The 13,220-nt window shown below is 45.0% G+C and overlaps 1 protein-coding gene across 1 annotated transcript; it reads right to left on the bottom strand.

Moving 5' to 3' along the window:
• Window positions 1–222: 222 nt before the first annotated feature.
• On the bottom strand, window positions 223–10,661 carry VPS37B (VPS37B subunit of ESCRT-I). Its single transcript, XM_014874920.2, has 4 exons — window positions 10,512–10,661; window positions 2,647–2,818; window positions 1,975–2,057; window positions 223–864 (listed from the first exon to the last, which is right to left on the bottom strand). The coding sequence occupies exons 1-4, from the start codon at window positions 10,614–10,616 to the stop codon at window positions 361–363; spliced, it is 864 nt and encodes a 287-aa protein (XP_014730406.1). The 5' UTR covers window positions 10,617–10,661; the 3' UTR covers window positions 223–360.
• Window positions 10,662–13,220: the final 2,559 nt, after the last annotated feature.

The raw sequence follows: 13,220 nt of genomic DNA, 5'->3' as shown, positions 1-13,220 counted from the left end.
CACACACATCCAGCTGCCATGGGAATACATCACAACACAGGAGGATGCTGATTTCCATCACTAAGGAATTCAGAGCCTGACTTGGTTTGTAACTTCAGCAAATCCACTGTGAGTGCCCTCCAAATTGATGGATTTACAGAATTTAGATCTTATCACCTTCCTAGGAAAACCTTGTCATCACTGACCTTTGCAAACAAACATCACCACATTTAGCAAAGCAATTGCAAACCTCTGTGCCACAGCTTGGCCTTTGTGCTCCATTGTGCAAAGAACAGAGGCTTCCCATTGCCTACAGCAAGTCTCTGATGGGGGGAAAAGGAAATATAAGCACCAATACATAAGTCAGGCGAACCCAAATATTTACTGGAGGATAAAGCCAGGGTGTGGTGGAAGGCGAGGTGGTCTCTGGGGGAGAGGTGGAGGATAGGGCGGCACACACTGGGCGGGGTATCCCGGCTGTGGCATCTGACTCGTGGGCTGAGCTGCTCCCGGCCGAGGCGGGAGAGGAGGGTAGGGAGCACCTGGGTAACAAAGAGCTGGTCCTGAGCTCATGGCTGCAGTGAAGGGAGTGGGGAATCGTCCTGCTGGGCCCGAGGGAGGCGGGGGAGGAGGGATCCGCCGGGGCACCACCGAGGGAGGAGGGGTTGCATCCGCCTTGTAGGGATCCGCAGGGACGGGCGTGGGCTCGGGCGGCCTCGGCTGTGCGGGCGGTGGAGCCTGAGCGAGTCTCTGTCCCTTCAGCACCATCTCCTGCAGCTTCTCGATCTTCACCCGCCGCAGGTGAGCCAGTTTCCGCTTGCTCTGGTACTCGTCGATGAAGGAATCCAGTGGTATTTCACCATCAAGGAACTTTTCTGCCATATTCTGTCAAATACAGAACATTCTCTCAGGAAACAGCCTACTGCAACAGAATCTTAAATGGCTCACATCCCAAAAATAGCATCATTTTGCCTGTGATTTTCCAGCTGGCATATGGAAGATGACTGGCATACTGAAGAATTCTGAGCAGAACTTTTGAGTTATTACTCAGAAGCACTGAGAGTTAAATATCACTTTTGCATAAATTTATACTGAAGTAACAGCAGCGAAAACATCTGAATGTCGCTCTGAGCATTCCCCTGATCACCAGAGATGGGAACAAACCAAGTCCAGCAGCTTCCCAGATTGCCAGCTAAGCTGAATTACAGCTCAGTGCTGCCTGGATGCCAACAGAAACACTGGGAACTCTGTGAGACTCAGCACAGAGATTATTGCTAAGTCAGGTTTAAGACTCACCCTTACTTGTGGCTTTGGGTAAATGATGTTTAATAACTGAGAGCTGAACAAACATCAAATCATAAAACTCAGCTTGTCCTGGGAATGTCTTCTAACAATCACAACTCGAAGCTAATAAGCAATTTTTTTACTCCTGATTAATTACAGAAAATGCCTGCATGCAAATCAGCAAACAAAACCAAACATTGTCATTATTCTGAAGTCAGATCACCCTTCAAGCACTTGTGCCACAGCAAGTGGTGACCCCTGGAACCTGCACAGACACACTGAAATCACAATGGAATATTTCACCAGGAACACGGGAGGAAAACCAGCACAGGCACAGGTTTTTTTATTAGACTACTAATTGACATTTATTATGAAGTAATACATATACCAGGCAAACCCCATTATAAAAAGATTCCACATTTTTAAACTCTCCAAGTTTGAAGGCAAAGGCAAGGAACTAAGAGGTGTGCCTATCATTTCTAAAAAGGTGCACTTTCTTGAACTTCAAATATGCTAAGAGTAAAAAATTACTCAGATAAAAAAAAGAAATAAAATTGCTGGAATCCAATAGCTGTTCCCTGAAGCAGAAATAAGATCATATTCTTAAGACTACTCCTTAATCTGTGCCATGCTCAACTCAGCAGTGCAGCCATGGACATGGAAGGTTCTGGTAATGGTGGAGGAGGCAGAATTGGGGTGCTCTGGCCTTACCTCTGTGTCTTCCTCAATCTTCGCCCCCTCTGCCTGCAGCAGTGCCAGCAGGGTCTCCAGGGAAGCATTACTGGATTGTCTGTCTGCAAAGGCACAGGAAGGACAGAAAATGACAGCAGGCTCTAAGTGACTTCAAAATACACAACAACCTCTAAGGCACATCTGCACAACCAGCAGGCTCTGCAGTTCTGCACAGGATGGTTACAAGAAGAAATATATTATGAAGCTCAGGAATATTGTCAAAGTGCTAAGAGCTGAAATTTAATTCCAATTATATATTTATAATATTGAAAGCACTTCAACAAGTGCAGTATCAGATGTGCACTCTAATTCAGTATGAAAGTTAAATGTAATATGCCATTTGATTTATAAATAGTCACTGAAAATTCAAAGTGTTTTGTTCTTTAGCAAGGTAAATGAAGTAGGTAATTTAGAGAAGAGTAGGTCAAGAACAGGTAGGTAACAGGAAGAATCCGAAGTATCTGTTACTAGATGTGACAGTCACTTAATAAATCATCAGAAGTGTGATCTATTTTAGCACAAGAATGACATCTCACTTTGTATCCTAATTCACAGCTAAAAATGAGACACCAAAAACCAAACAGCACACAGGCAAGACATTTACATTCACTTAGAAAACAGCAAATCATAATTGTCACCAGCCAGTGTTACCTAGTTTTGTTTTCTTTATCTGGTATGCTTCAAAAAGAACTTGCAGCTCTTGATATTTCTCAGTCAAATTTGATTTCAGAGACTCCAACTTTGGCTGGTACAGGAGATTTCCTTCTGCCAGACTGCGGTTACTGGCAAGAGTCATGTCCTTGCTGTGCTGAACATTTTGGGCCTGGATAGAAATGAAAAACAAAAAAAAAAAAGTGTGTGAAATGACAGTGAAATTATTAAGCAATACAAAAACAAATTTGAAAACTTTTAAACAAACAACAAAAGTAAGATCTGTGTAAGAATTAGTGCTGTGGCACTGGACTGAACAAATGATGAACATTGACAGATAAAGCAAAAGCTCTTGAAAAAAATCTGAATTCCAGCAGTGAGATACAATGAGTGCAGAAGAATATCATCCCTTATCTTGTTAAAGTATGAAAAATAAGGATTGCATCGTGACTGTTCCTTCTCCAGAATATTCTTCCCCAACTGTGTTACACCAATCCTGGATTAATGCCAAAACCTTCATATTTCCAGTTTAAACCTTCTGCTTAACAGTTCCTAGCCTAAAGAAAAACTGACAATTCTCACACACCCAAGATTCAGCCAGATTCCAGTTTGCTCACACTCACACATGCACATGATTTTATCAAGAGAGCCTTCAGGAGCTCTGGGAGAGCCAAGTGTTTGGAGAACACATTAGATTTGGTGTCACATTAGATTTATTAAAATATTCAGACATCAAAAGGGGGAAAAAAAAAAAACAACCAAGGGATTCGATTTCAGATTCTCAGGCTGAATCAACAAGTGGAATAGCCCTCCCGGGGCACAACAGACTAATTCTACTGAGCTGCCTTCAAGACCAACAGAATTTTGGAACATTTTTGTGAGCATTTTGTGTCCCTTCCAGCCCAGGTTATCCCTGGTGAGCTGCAGCTGCTCCCATTTACAGCCCCTGCAGTCTGTGCAAACAGAAGCACAGACCTTGCTCCTGCCACACTTCTGGGTGGACAGAGCCACACCCCAGAGACAGGAAAAGAGAAAACCCAAAAGAGCTGTTTAAAAGCCCCAGAAAAGGTCAGCATCAAAATTCAGGTGTTTTTCCAAGCACAGCATCTGTCTTTGAGAGCAATTACTTCCTTTTGAAATATTTATATGCTACTTTAATTTCCTACATTCAGTACTAGCTTGGTGTTGCTCAAACACACCTTTGTCCCCAGGTATGGCTCTTCAAAAACCAAACCTTTACTCTCACCCTGTTCTTGCCAAGTCACTTAAAAACCCAACAACAACAACAACCAAGGATAATGCAGAGTCCTAAATTCTACATCAATCCCAATTTTACTCCAAATTGTGAAATTCAGAACTTACACTTTGAATATTGTTTTGTCTTCTCAAGCCTAAACAAGCATCCAGCCCTATGATTGTGTTCAGTGTGGATCCTTCCATAAAATAAAATGAAAATTCTCTTTTTACTTTTGAATCTAATGCAAAATAATTTAAATTAAACTGGTTTCCATTTGTTTATTCTCATAAGACCCAATCCTGTTAGGACTGTTGCTTTCAGAAAGCTGAAATCTCCCTATTTTACATTTTAAAAAAGAATTATGAAGGGAACTAAAATACACAGGATTTAACAGCTTAATTAGTGGCATCCAACTCTTACCAACCTCCTGCCATCACCACAAGCCTCGTTACTCTCTGGCTCCTGAACTGCCAGCCAAGGAAAATTGTGTGCAAAAAGACTGATGGGTTCTGGTGTCTCTTTCACCATTTTAATGAGCTCACTACTTCCTCCCAGCAAATTCAGTATTTTCACTGCTTGGGAAGCTGATATTCTCATGTCAAAGCAGGTGCACAGTCAGTCAGGACAGACCAGTTTAACGAGTGAACTTTGACCTCTCTTTTAGGATGAAGAAGATGCACATTTACTCAGAGCAGAAAAAAAGTCAGTGGACACAAATCTATAAACCTTTCCAGAGCACAAATACCAGGAAAAGGAAGCTTTTATTAAAATCATTTATAGTCAAGAGGAGAAGGTAGAACTCCAGATAAACAGGGTAAGAAAAGACTTCCTAAAGTCAGATGAGACTTTTGGGATGTTGGCCCTGCCTCAAGAATATTTATCAGCAGGACCAGGCAGAAGGAAGAAACAAATTCCTAACCTTTTATAATGATCTGCTGAATAACTTTACTTTTAAATCATTTCAAATGTGTGAAGATGAGTAAATATCACTATGACATGATGTATCTGACTTGCAAAAGTAAGAAAAAACGTGACTAATGTGACCTGCCTATATCGAGGCAGAGTGACATCCTGTTCTCTGCATCCAATATCTAATAATTATGGACCAGACTAAACTTTTTAGCAAAAGTCTCAAAAATACTTGTTTTAAACTGAAAAAGTTAAGGTATTTGTAATTGTACTTTAAGTTATAATGCTTGAAATTGCACAGGACTTAATGACTAAACCTTTTCCATATTGGAGCACTTCTGAGAAGGGCAAATTTTTTCTAACAGAAGTTGATAAAAAATGGTAATTGACACTTTAGATGAACTAAAATGTCATTCCTCAAGTCTTCACTTCCAGCACTGGTCTGTGTCAAATTTCTTTTAACAACGCACACTTGGAGAGATGAGGAACTTGAATCTCACCAAAAGCATGAGAAGAACCAGCTCCTCCAACACAAAGCAAACTTAGGAATGATGTTTAATGAAACTTAAGGAGAAGTTGGTGAGGACCCATCCACTTGTTTCAGGACATTGAAATATTTAATGTCACTGAAAGAATTTTGAAGCCTGTGAATTCTGTTTCACAGCAAACAGAACAGTTATAATCCCAGAGCAATGCAACTTGAATACAGTCACGATTTAGAAACCAGAATAATCTCTGTCACTGATGTTAAGGTCTGTGTAAAAACTTTACAGCAACTGTTCCACTACACTTGGAAGTTAATTCAAGGAATCAGAAAGTGAACACTCTGAAGTTTGCCTAAAGAGTGCTGTAGAAAAGCCTTAAAATAATTTAAAACTACAAAAACAACAAAAAAAAAAACAACAGCTGCAAAATCATCCAAGGGTCTTTTTCAAAGGCACAGTCCAGCATGAGCAGTCTATTAAGATTATCAGTGCAGCACAAAGCATGCATTCAGCACCCATCCACAGCTTCCCACAAGACAAAAGCTGAGGAAGGAATAAATCCAACAAAAGGTATTTTGTTGTCACGTGTGACACAAACGTGCATTAGCAGGGAATTGCTCCTGCACTGGTTGTTCACCTGCCCACTGGAAGTGCAAGGAAAAAAGTTATTTAGAGATAAAAGTCAGGAGCATGGGACTTCAGCAGAATTCCTAAGAAAACTCCTGAGGTCATGAGCACTTCAACAGGCAGGAAACGTTAATCTGAAACCAGATGAAAATACCAGTCAGAATCACGAGACACAATGAGGCAGGACAATATTAAGGAGAATATATGACTTTTTTTTTTTTAACTGCTAAGCTCTCACTATGAATTCTGAATGGGACAAATGGGGCAACCATGCTGAGCTGCTTATAAGGGGATTTTCATGGTACAAGGATTGCTCACTTCTGAGCAGACCACTCAACACCAAACTGTGCTGCAAGAAAATGAAGCCATGGACACACGAGGTTATTAAAAGCAAAAGTCACGGTTTATGCATCACTTGAACACCCAGGCTACTTAAAAAATGAATTTCTTTAATGGACATAATTTGAATAATTTTACTCAAGGATTTATTTAATGAGCATTTCCAAGAGCAGGCAGCAGCAACTGCTTTGGGAATTTAGAGTCTACTACTTTTATGAACTGCAGCTTTGTTTCATCCCACTTTTAAAAAAGGAAAAAAAAAAACTGGTTAAAATTAAACCCGAACTAGTACTAGCTTAGCAACATTCATACTATAAATGTTGATCCCTTACTCCAAAATAATGGTTTGCAGCAGGAGCTATTTGTGTAAAACGGCTCTGAGGAGCGTCACTCTGGTTCACCCAAAAGCACATTCCCAGAGGAGCTGCCTCCTGAGAAACTGAGCAATCCTGACTACCCACAAAGTCCATCAAGAGCTGCTATAATTATAATTATAAGCTTGCTCTGGCCAGCACCACGGCGAGGAGTCTCTTGGTACCTTCGAGAAAAAGTCTCTTAAGGAGCTATAAATAAAAAGCAGCTTTGTGTGGCACTATTTTAATTGCTTTATACATAGGACACATCCATGTTAGTTTTAGATTTCTCCAGCCTGTATCATTCCCACATTCTCTTTCACTTACACATACTTGTAAATTAAGAATAAAATATGCAGTCACACTGTAGAAGTAAAAAGATGCACATTTGGAGTGTCAAATTAACCCCTGAAACAGGAGCTGACAGGTGCAGAGTAGGAGAAGAGACTTCTTTTACAGAAGATTTAGGAGTGCTTTTCATCAAGGACTCGTGAATAATAATACACCCCCTAACAACATCTGTTCTGCAATAAATATTAAAACATACTGCAAAGTAATTAGATTGGCTAAATTTAGCTCTTCTGATTACTTAAAAATGACAAAATAAAGCTTAGAAGGTAAGCTGTAGTTCCCAGACATTTCTTGCCGAGGCAAGACACTCAGCACTGCAATTTGCACTCATCAGACACAGACAGGTTACTCATTTGATGCTCAGCTAGAAAAGAAAAATCTGTAGTTGTCACCACGTCTAATTCCTAACTTTGCAACTAAATTTCATGTTTGGCCAACAAGAACATGACCACTTGCACAATGTGGTTTTAGGACAGGAGTAGGAATCCAAGAAATCTGGGCACGAATGCACATAGTTTAACTTGGACTTTCTGCCCTGCATGATCTTTTCAATCAGCTTCTGAGAAAAGGACTATGCTCAAAAAATGCCTTCTGTGCTTGCCAGTGTACTCTGAAATGCTGGAATGAGAAGAAGGCAATACATTTCTGACTTCTTGATTTCATATAATTAAGGTATTGAAAAGCAAGTAATTTTTGGCCACGGAACCTTAGCAGTCAGTAATACAATACTGCACTGTCACAGAAGTAATGCTCCAGGAGATAAAAAGAAAATTCACTTTCACAGGGAAATTCATCAAATCATCACCAGTGTCAGGTCACAAATTCTCTCATCTGTGCTTTTCAGAGTTATCTCACCGAGAACGACTTTCATAAACAAATTATTTTATGACCCTGTCATGGCAGGGGGTTTGGAACTAAATGATCTTTCAGGTTCCTTCCAACCCAAACCATCCTGTGATTGCCTATTTCAGGAAGAGGAATGCCGTACATGCAGTACAGAGATCAACCTGAAAGGATGATAAAAAAAGCCCTCCTCAGTTTTAAAAGCCTGGGAGTACCAGACAAGGAGCTTCCTTCCTCTTTCTCACAGACAAGACGTTCGTTGTTCATGCCCTGCGAGCCCAGAGGCTGCAAACCCAACCTCAGGAACAGGAAAAGTGGCAGCTCAGCGCTGATGCCACCGTGTCACACACCTGGGGACACACGTGCAGGACACACTGCAAGGACATCACCCTTGGGCACACACGGACAGACACACACCCCCACAAACCCTGCTCAAATGCCACCCAGGAATACATTCCCTGTAAGGCTGGAAATGCCTATTTTTAGCTGCTAGCAAGAAAGCCAAGTGTTTTTTCCAAATCCTCCTCCTTTGTGAACAAAACATTGAGGTTTGAGCTGGGTTTCCCTTGCAACAAGGAGAACAATGGGGTTTTTTCATTATGGAATAATCAGCTTTAACCAACTTTGTCACTGAAAATACAAGTGGCCTCAGAGAAGTGATTCTGGAATCGTGATTTAATTGGCATGTCACAGTAAAATCAGGAATTTAAGGACTTTGGAATGACCCTACAAGCTGGATACATATGGACTGACAGCCAAGCAGCAGTGAAGTCACCATGGTGCCTCCTTAATGTTCAGGATTTCCCTCTCTCCCTCTTCCTGCCACACACTTCCCAGTGAAAACTCAGGTCTCAGCAGCACATGCAATAAACAATTCAGTGAAGGCAAAAACAGAATGAGGAAGAAATATTCAAGTATGGCCAATTCCTTCCAAGATGGGTAAACACATTTCTAGTTGAACAGACTCCAGCAAAAGCCTCCACATCCAATAAAAGAGGATTACAGCAGCACAGCCGTGTTTCCACACAGCCTGAGCACCTTCAAACCTGGCCACACTTTCCAAACACCACAAAATATTCCCTCAGGCCCAGAGAACTCCACTCTACAATTTAAAAGCCTTAAGATGCCAACGAAAGAGGAAAACCTGAGGGTCAAATCGAGAATATGGGCTGGTTGTGTAGTGAGGGAGGATCTTTTCTACTGAGAAAAGATATGGTTTTCTGTCACTTCTGACCTCTAGTCTTAAGTCCAGGCTGACAAACAAATAATAATAAAGAGCCCACCAAGCCAGACCTTGTGCTCGTGTCCCTTGTCAGAGGTCACACCAGAACCAGCAGCACTGCACCCGTTCACATCTTTACAAAGCTAAGCCCATTATAACCCGCTGAGTTTCCTTAAATAGTTTTTATTCAGCAGGGTGCTCCTGCCCCCAGCAAACCACGGGGCCTCCAAGAGCTCTCTGCATGCTCTACTTTCCACAGCACCGCCTGCTTCTTCTAAGTTCTCAAAATATAAGCTCCCACGAAAAGTTATTATGGCTGCCCCACTCTCAGAAATCTGTTGGCAGAAAGTTCAAAATCCAAACTGTCGCATAATACAGCAAATAAATTCCCCAGGAACACCTCATCAACTCAGCCCCAGCCTTCAGTGGGCCTCTCCATGTGTAATACTTGGACAATTTGGCTCGAGGTGATCCAGAACAATTTCCTCAGAAGCACCAAAAGGGCCAGAACCTCAATTTGAGGGAACACAATTATAATTGATTTCACTTAATAACTAAGCTTCTTTCTCAAGAACATGTTGCCACTGTTTTTCTTCTCCTGAGGCTTTTGTCCTCTAATTTAAGAAAACAAAAAACCACCAATAAATACAGGACCCAGAGAAGTAGAACACATTTTTTCTTTTGAAGTTTTCATACACAGAGTTTCATTTTATATGATCTTATCTGACTAAGACTGAGATTCTTTCAGGCACATCTGTGGCCAAATAAACCCAGAACAGCCTCATATCTGAACTGTAACACCCAGTGTCCACTGGCACACAGAAAAACCAGTTAAAGACAACCCCAGCCAGAGGAAGAAAACAGGCTCCTGTTTTGTTTTAAGAATCACAGATCCAAAAGCACGACTTAGAGCCTGATGCACTGACAAAGACACTTCAAATAGGCAAAACAAGCAGCAGAAAAGCCTGACAGCCCTCGCTGCGCCCAGCATACCAACGGGGGCACACAGAAATCTCTTTCACATTGTTTTGAATTCACCCAGGCAAAATCCTTCACCACGGCCAAGGCACAAAACAAGGGCTGTGCGAACGGAAAAGCTGATCCCACCTCCGGGCCGTCAGTGCCTCCTAATTCAGTGCTTGAATTAATTTAATTTAGCGTTTTCAGCCCGCCGAGCCCTCACCCTTCGGGCACCCAGCGGGCACCGATCTCCCGGCCGCGGGCCGAACAAAAGGCCGGCAGGGCCGGGAGAACGAGGGCCGGGGGCGGCAGGGAAGGGGGAGGCAAGGAAGGGATCGCAGCGCTTCCCGCAGCCCCGGGGGCTCCGCACGCACCGGCAGCTCCACGGCGGGGCCGAGACCGCCCGGCGGCTCCGGGGAGCGGCGAGTCCTTAAACCCCCCCCCCCAGCGAGCGGCACCGGGGGCGGCGGGGACCCTGCGGGCTGAGGGGGGCGGCCCGAGGAGAGGCCGCGGCCGGGGAGTACGAGGCAGCCCCTCACCTCTTCCATCTCGCGGGCCATGTCCTGGAGCTGCTCCTCGTCGTCCAGCAGCGCGCTGAGCTCCTGCAGGCTCAGCGCCTCCAGGCGCCGCACGTCCAGCGCCATCCCGGCCCCGCTCCCGTTCCCGCCCCGGCCCCGGACCGGAAGTGCCGCCGCGGTCTCGCCCCGGCCCGGCGGGCACCGCCCTCAGCGCCCCCTGCCGGGGGGGCGTGTCGGGGCGTACCACGGGGGCTGCTCGGCGGGAGGGGGGCGCTGCTGGACGGAACCAAAGGGACCGGGGGGGGGCGCGGTAGCTGAGCGGGCTGGGCTGAGGGGAGCCCTGTGAGGGGGTGAAGGCCCTTGAGGGGTCTGTGAGGGGAGCCCTGTAAGGGGGTGAAGGTCTTTGAGGAGAGCCCCTGTGAGGGATTGAAAGCCCTTGAGGGGTCTATGAGGGGAGCCCCTGTGAAGGGGTGAAGGCCCTTGTGAAAGGTCTGTGAGGGGAATCTCTGTGAGGGGAGCCCTTGTGAGGGGGTGAAGCCCCTCCATAGCCACAGCGCCGAGCAGAGCCCCGCACAGAGCGAGCTTTGTGGGCTGCGCTCACGTGAGGCGCTCGGAGTCCCGAGGGATCAGTCACTGAGGTTGGAAAAGCCCTCTGAGATCATCGAGTCCGGCTTGTGACTGATCACCACCTTCTCCGCCAGACCACAGCGCTGAGCGCCACGTCCAGTTTTTCCTTACACACCTCCAGGGATGGGGACTCCACCACTTCTCTGGGCAACCCTTTCCGATGTTTTATCACTCTAAATTCCTCCTGATGTCCAAGCTGAGCCTCTCATGGCCCAGCCTGAGGCCATTCCCTCTAATCCTGTCCCTGTTCCCTGGGAGTAGAGCCCGACTCCCCTGGCTGTCCCCTCCTGTCAGGGAGCTGTGCCCCTTTCTCAGCTCCTTCAGCCGCTCCTGGGGCTCCTGATCCTTCCCCATCCCTGGATTTGCTCCTCAGTGTTCTTCCTGAGGGCCCCGAAGTGGACACAGGACTCCAGGTGTGGTCCAGGTGCGGCTGCTGGGACACTCGGAGGTGGCACAGGTCACTGGGGTGGCTCCGGCTCTGCCCTGGGTCCTGCCTGAAGTGCCATAGCCTCTCGTGGCCTCCTTTTGTTTAAAACTCCACAGCTGTAAATTCGGAAGGAAAATCAGTAGATTTGACTTGCATTTCCTTACCCAGGTTGGGACTTGGCCGGAGTAAATCTCAAAAGAGTGATTGCATTATTGTTCTCAAGCCTAGGCTGAATCCTTATTTAGGTTAAAAATAGCTAAAAATCGTATCTGGCCAAGCTTTGGTGCTAGGTAATTTCATTCATTTTAAGCACTTTCTTCTTCAATGGTGAAGGTCAATAAATAATCTGTCAAAGATGTGTCTCACAGTAAATTTAAATACCTTTGAAATGCAATGTTGTAAAAACTGCGTCAATTAAACCACCATATATTTTGTTCTTCTGATTTTTATCTAGTCATGTCACCAGCACTGGAGTAGGCAGTGTGTGGTAACCCTTAGGAGCAGCAGCTCCCCAATTACTGCTGCTGTTAGCAGAGCTGATAAAGACAATTATGCCTGGAAACAATTAATTGTGTTAAAAGAGCCCAAGTTATATGCATCACTTGGCATGCATCACCTTCCTGGCCTGCTTTTGTCCCTACGTAGGTGTGGGTGTGTGTATTATTTCCGTGTGTGTAACTCTAGAGACCGAGCCAAAAGGAGCCAAGAGCCAAGGGAGCAGGGGAGGGAATGGCCACGTGGTCCTTGTCCTTTGGAGTTGATATTTTTGATCTAATTGGAAAAAAAAAATATCCATCTGGTGACCGAATACAATTCTGATGCAATGAAGTTGCAGTCAAACTCAGGAAGTGACCCAGCAGTTCCTGGCAGGACACTGTGATGATGTGACAGCTTTATGGTTGTCCTTTTGCCCTAAAACCAAACTCGGCTCCCCACGCCTCTCCCCCTCCCAGAAGCCCTCTTTGTCATTATTATCCACAGGGAATAACCAGCAGCAGGGTGACCCTGCTGGAGGAAACCTTCCAGGCCTTCTGTCTGCTGGGTGCAGAGGCGCTCCACAGCCCTGGGTGTGCTCAGAGGGAGCTGAGGGCGCGATGTTTGCACAGCAGGAAGCTGAGCCCAGGGTGGGGAGAAGGTGTTTAGTGATACAGGCATGTAGCAGGCATCACAGCACACCTGCTGCTGCAGGCATGCCAGGTGAGTCAGCAGCCGTGCCCTGGGCACTGACAGGGCTTTGCACAGTCACTACAGCCCTGCCTTGTTATTTAAAACCAGCAGATAGTCGCCCTGCCAACACCATTCCACTGTGCCCTTTATTTGCACATGCCCATCAAACAGAGTTACAGGCACGGTTAAACCTGCTGGAAATCTGCACATGCAGACACACACAGAGATACACACACATACAAACACAGGAATTAGTTGAGGGGTTAGGAGAAGCCCTTTCTTCCCAAGAATATTGGTAATTTGAACTTCATACCATAACTAAGTAAATGGTTTGGGGGGGAGTGTGGTTTAGAAGAGTCTGACTCAGGTTCCTGTTGTAAATCTAGTTTTACCACTGCTGGGTGATCCTGAGTGTAGTTCTCAGATTCCCTCAGCCATGGTGCTTTTTGCTTTAAAAGGGGAATAATAAGAACTGCTCAGTCACAGGTGAGACCATAACTCATTTGTGC

This window comes from Sturnus vulgaris, chromosome 19 (assembly GCF_052056855.1).
Source record: "Sturnus vulgaris isolate bStuVul1 chromosome 19, bStuVul1.hap1, whole genome shotgun sequence".
Taxonomy (NCBI): Eukaryota; Metazoa; Chordata; class Aves; order Passeriformes; family Sturnidae; genus Sturnus; species Sturnus vulgaris.
The sequence above is the reverse complement of the archived record's forward strand: the minus strand, read 5'-3'. Positions and strand labels throughout refer to the sequence as shown.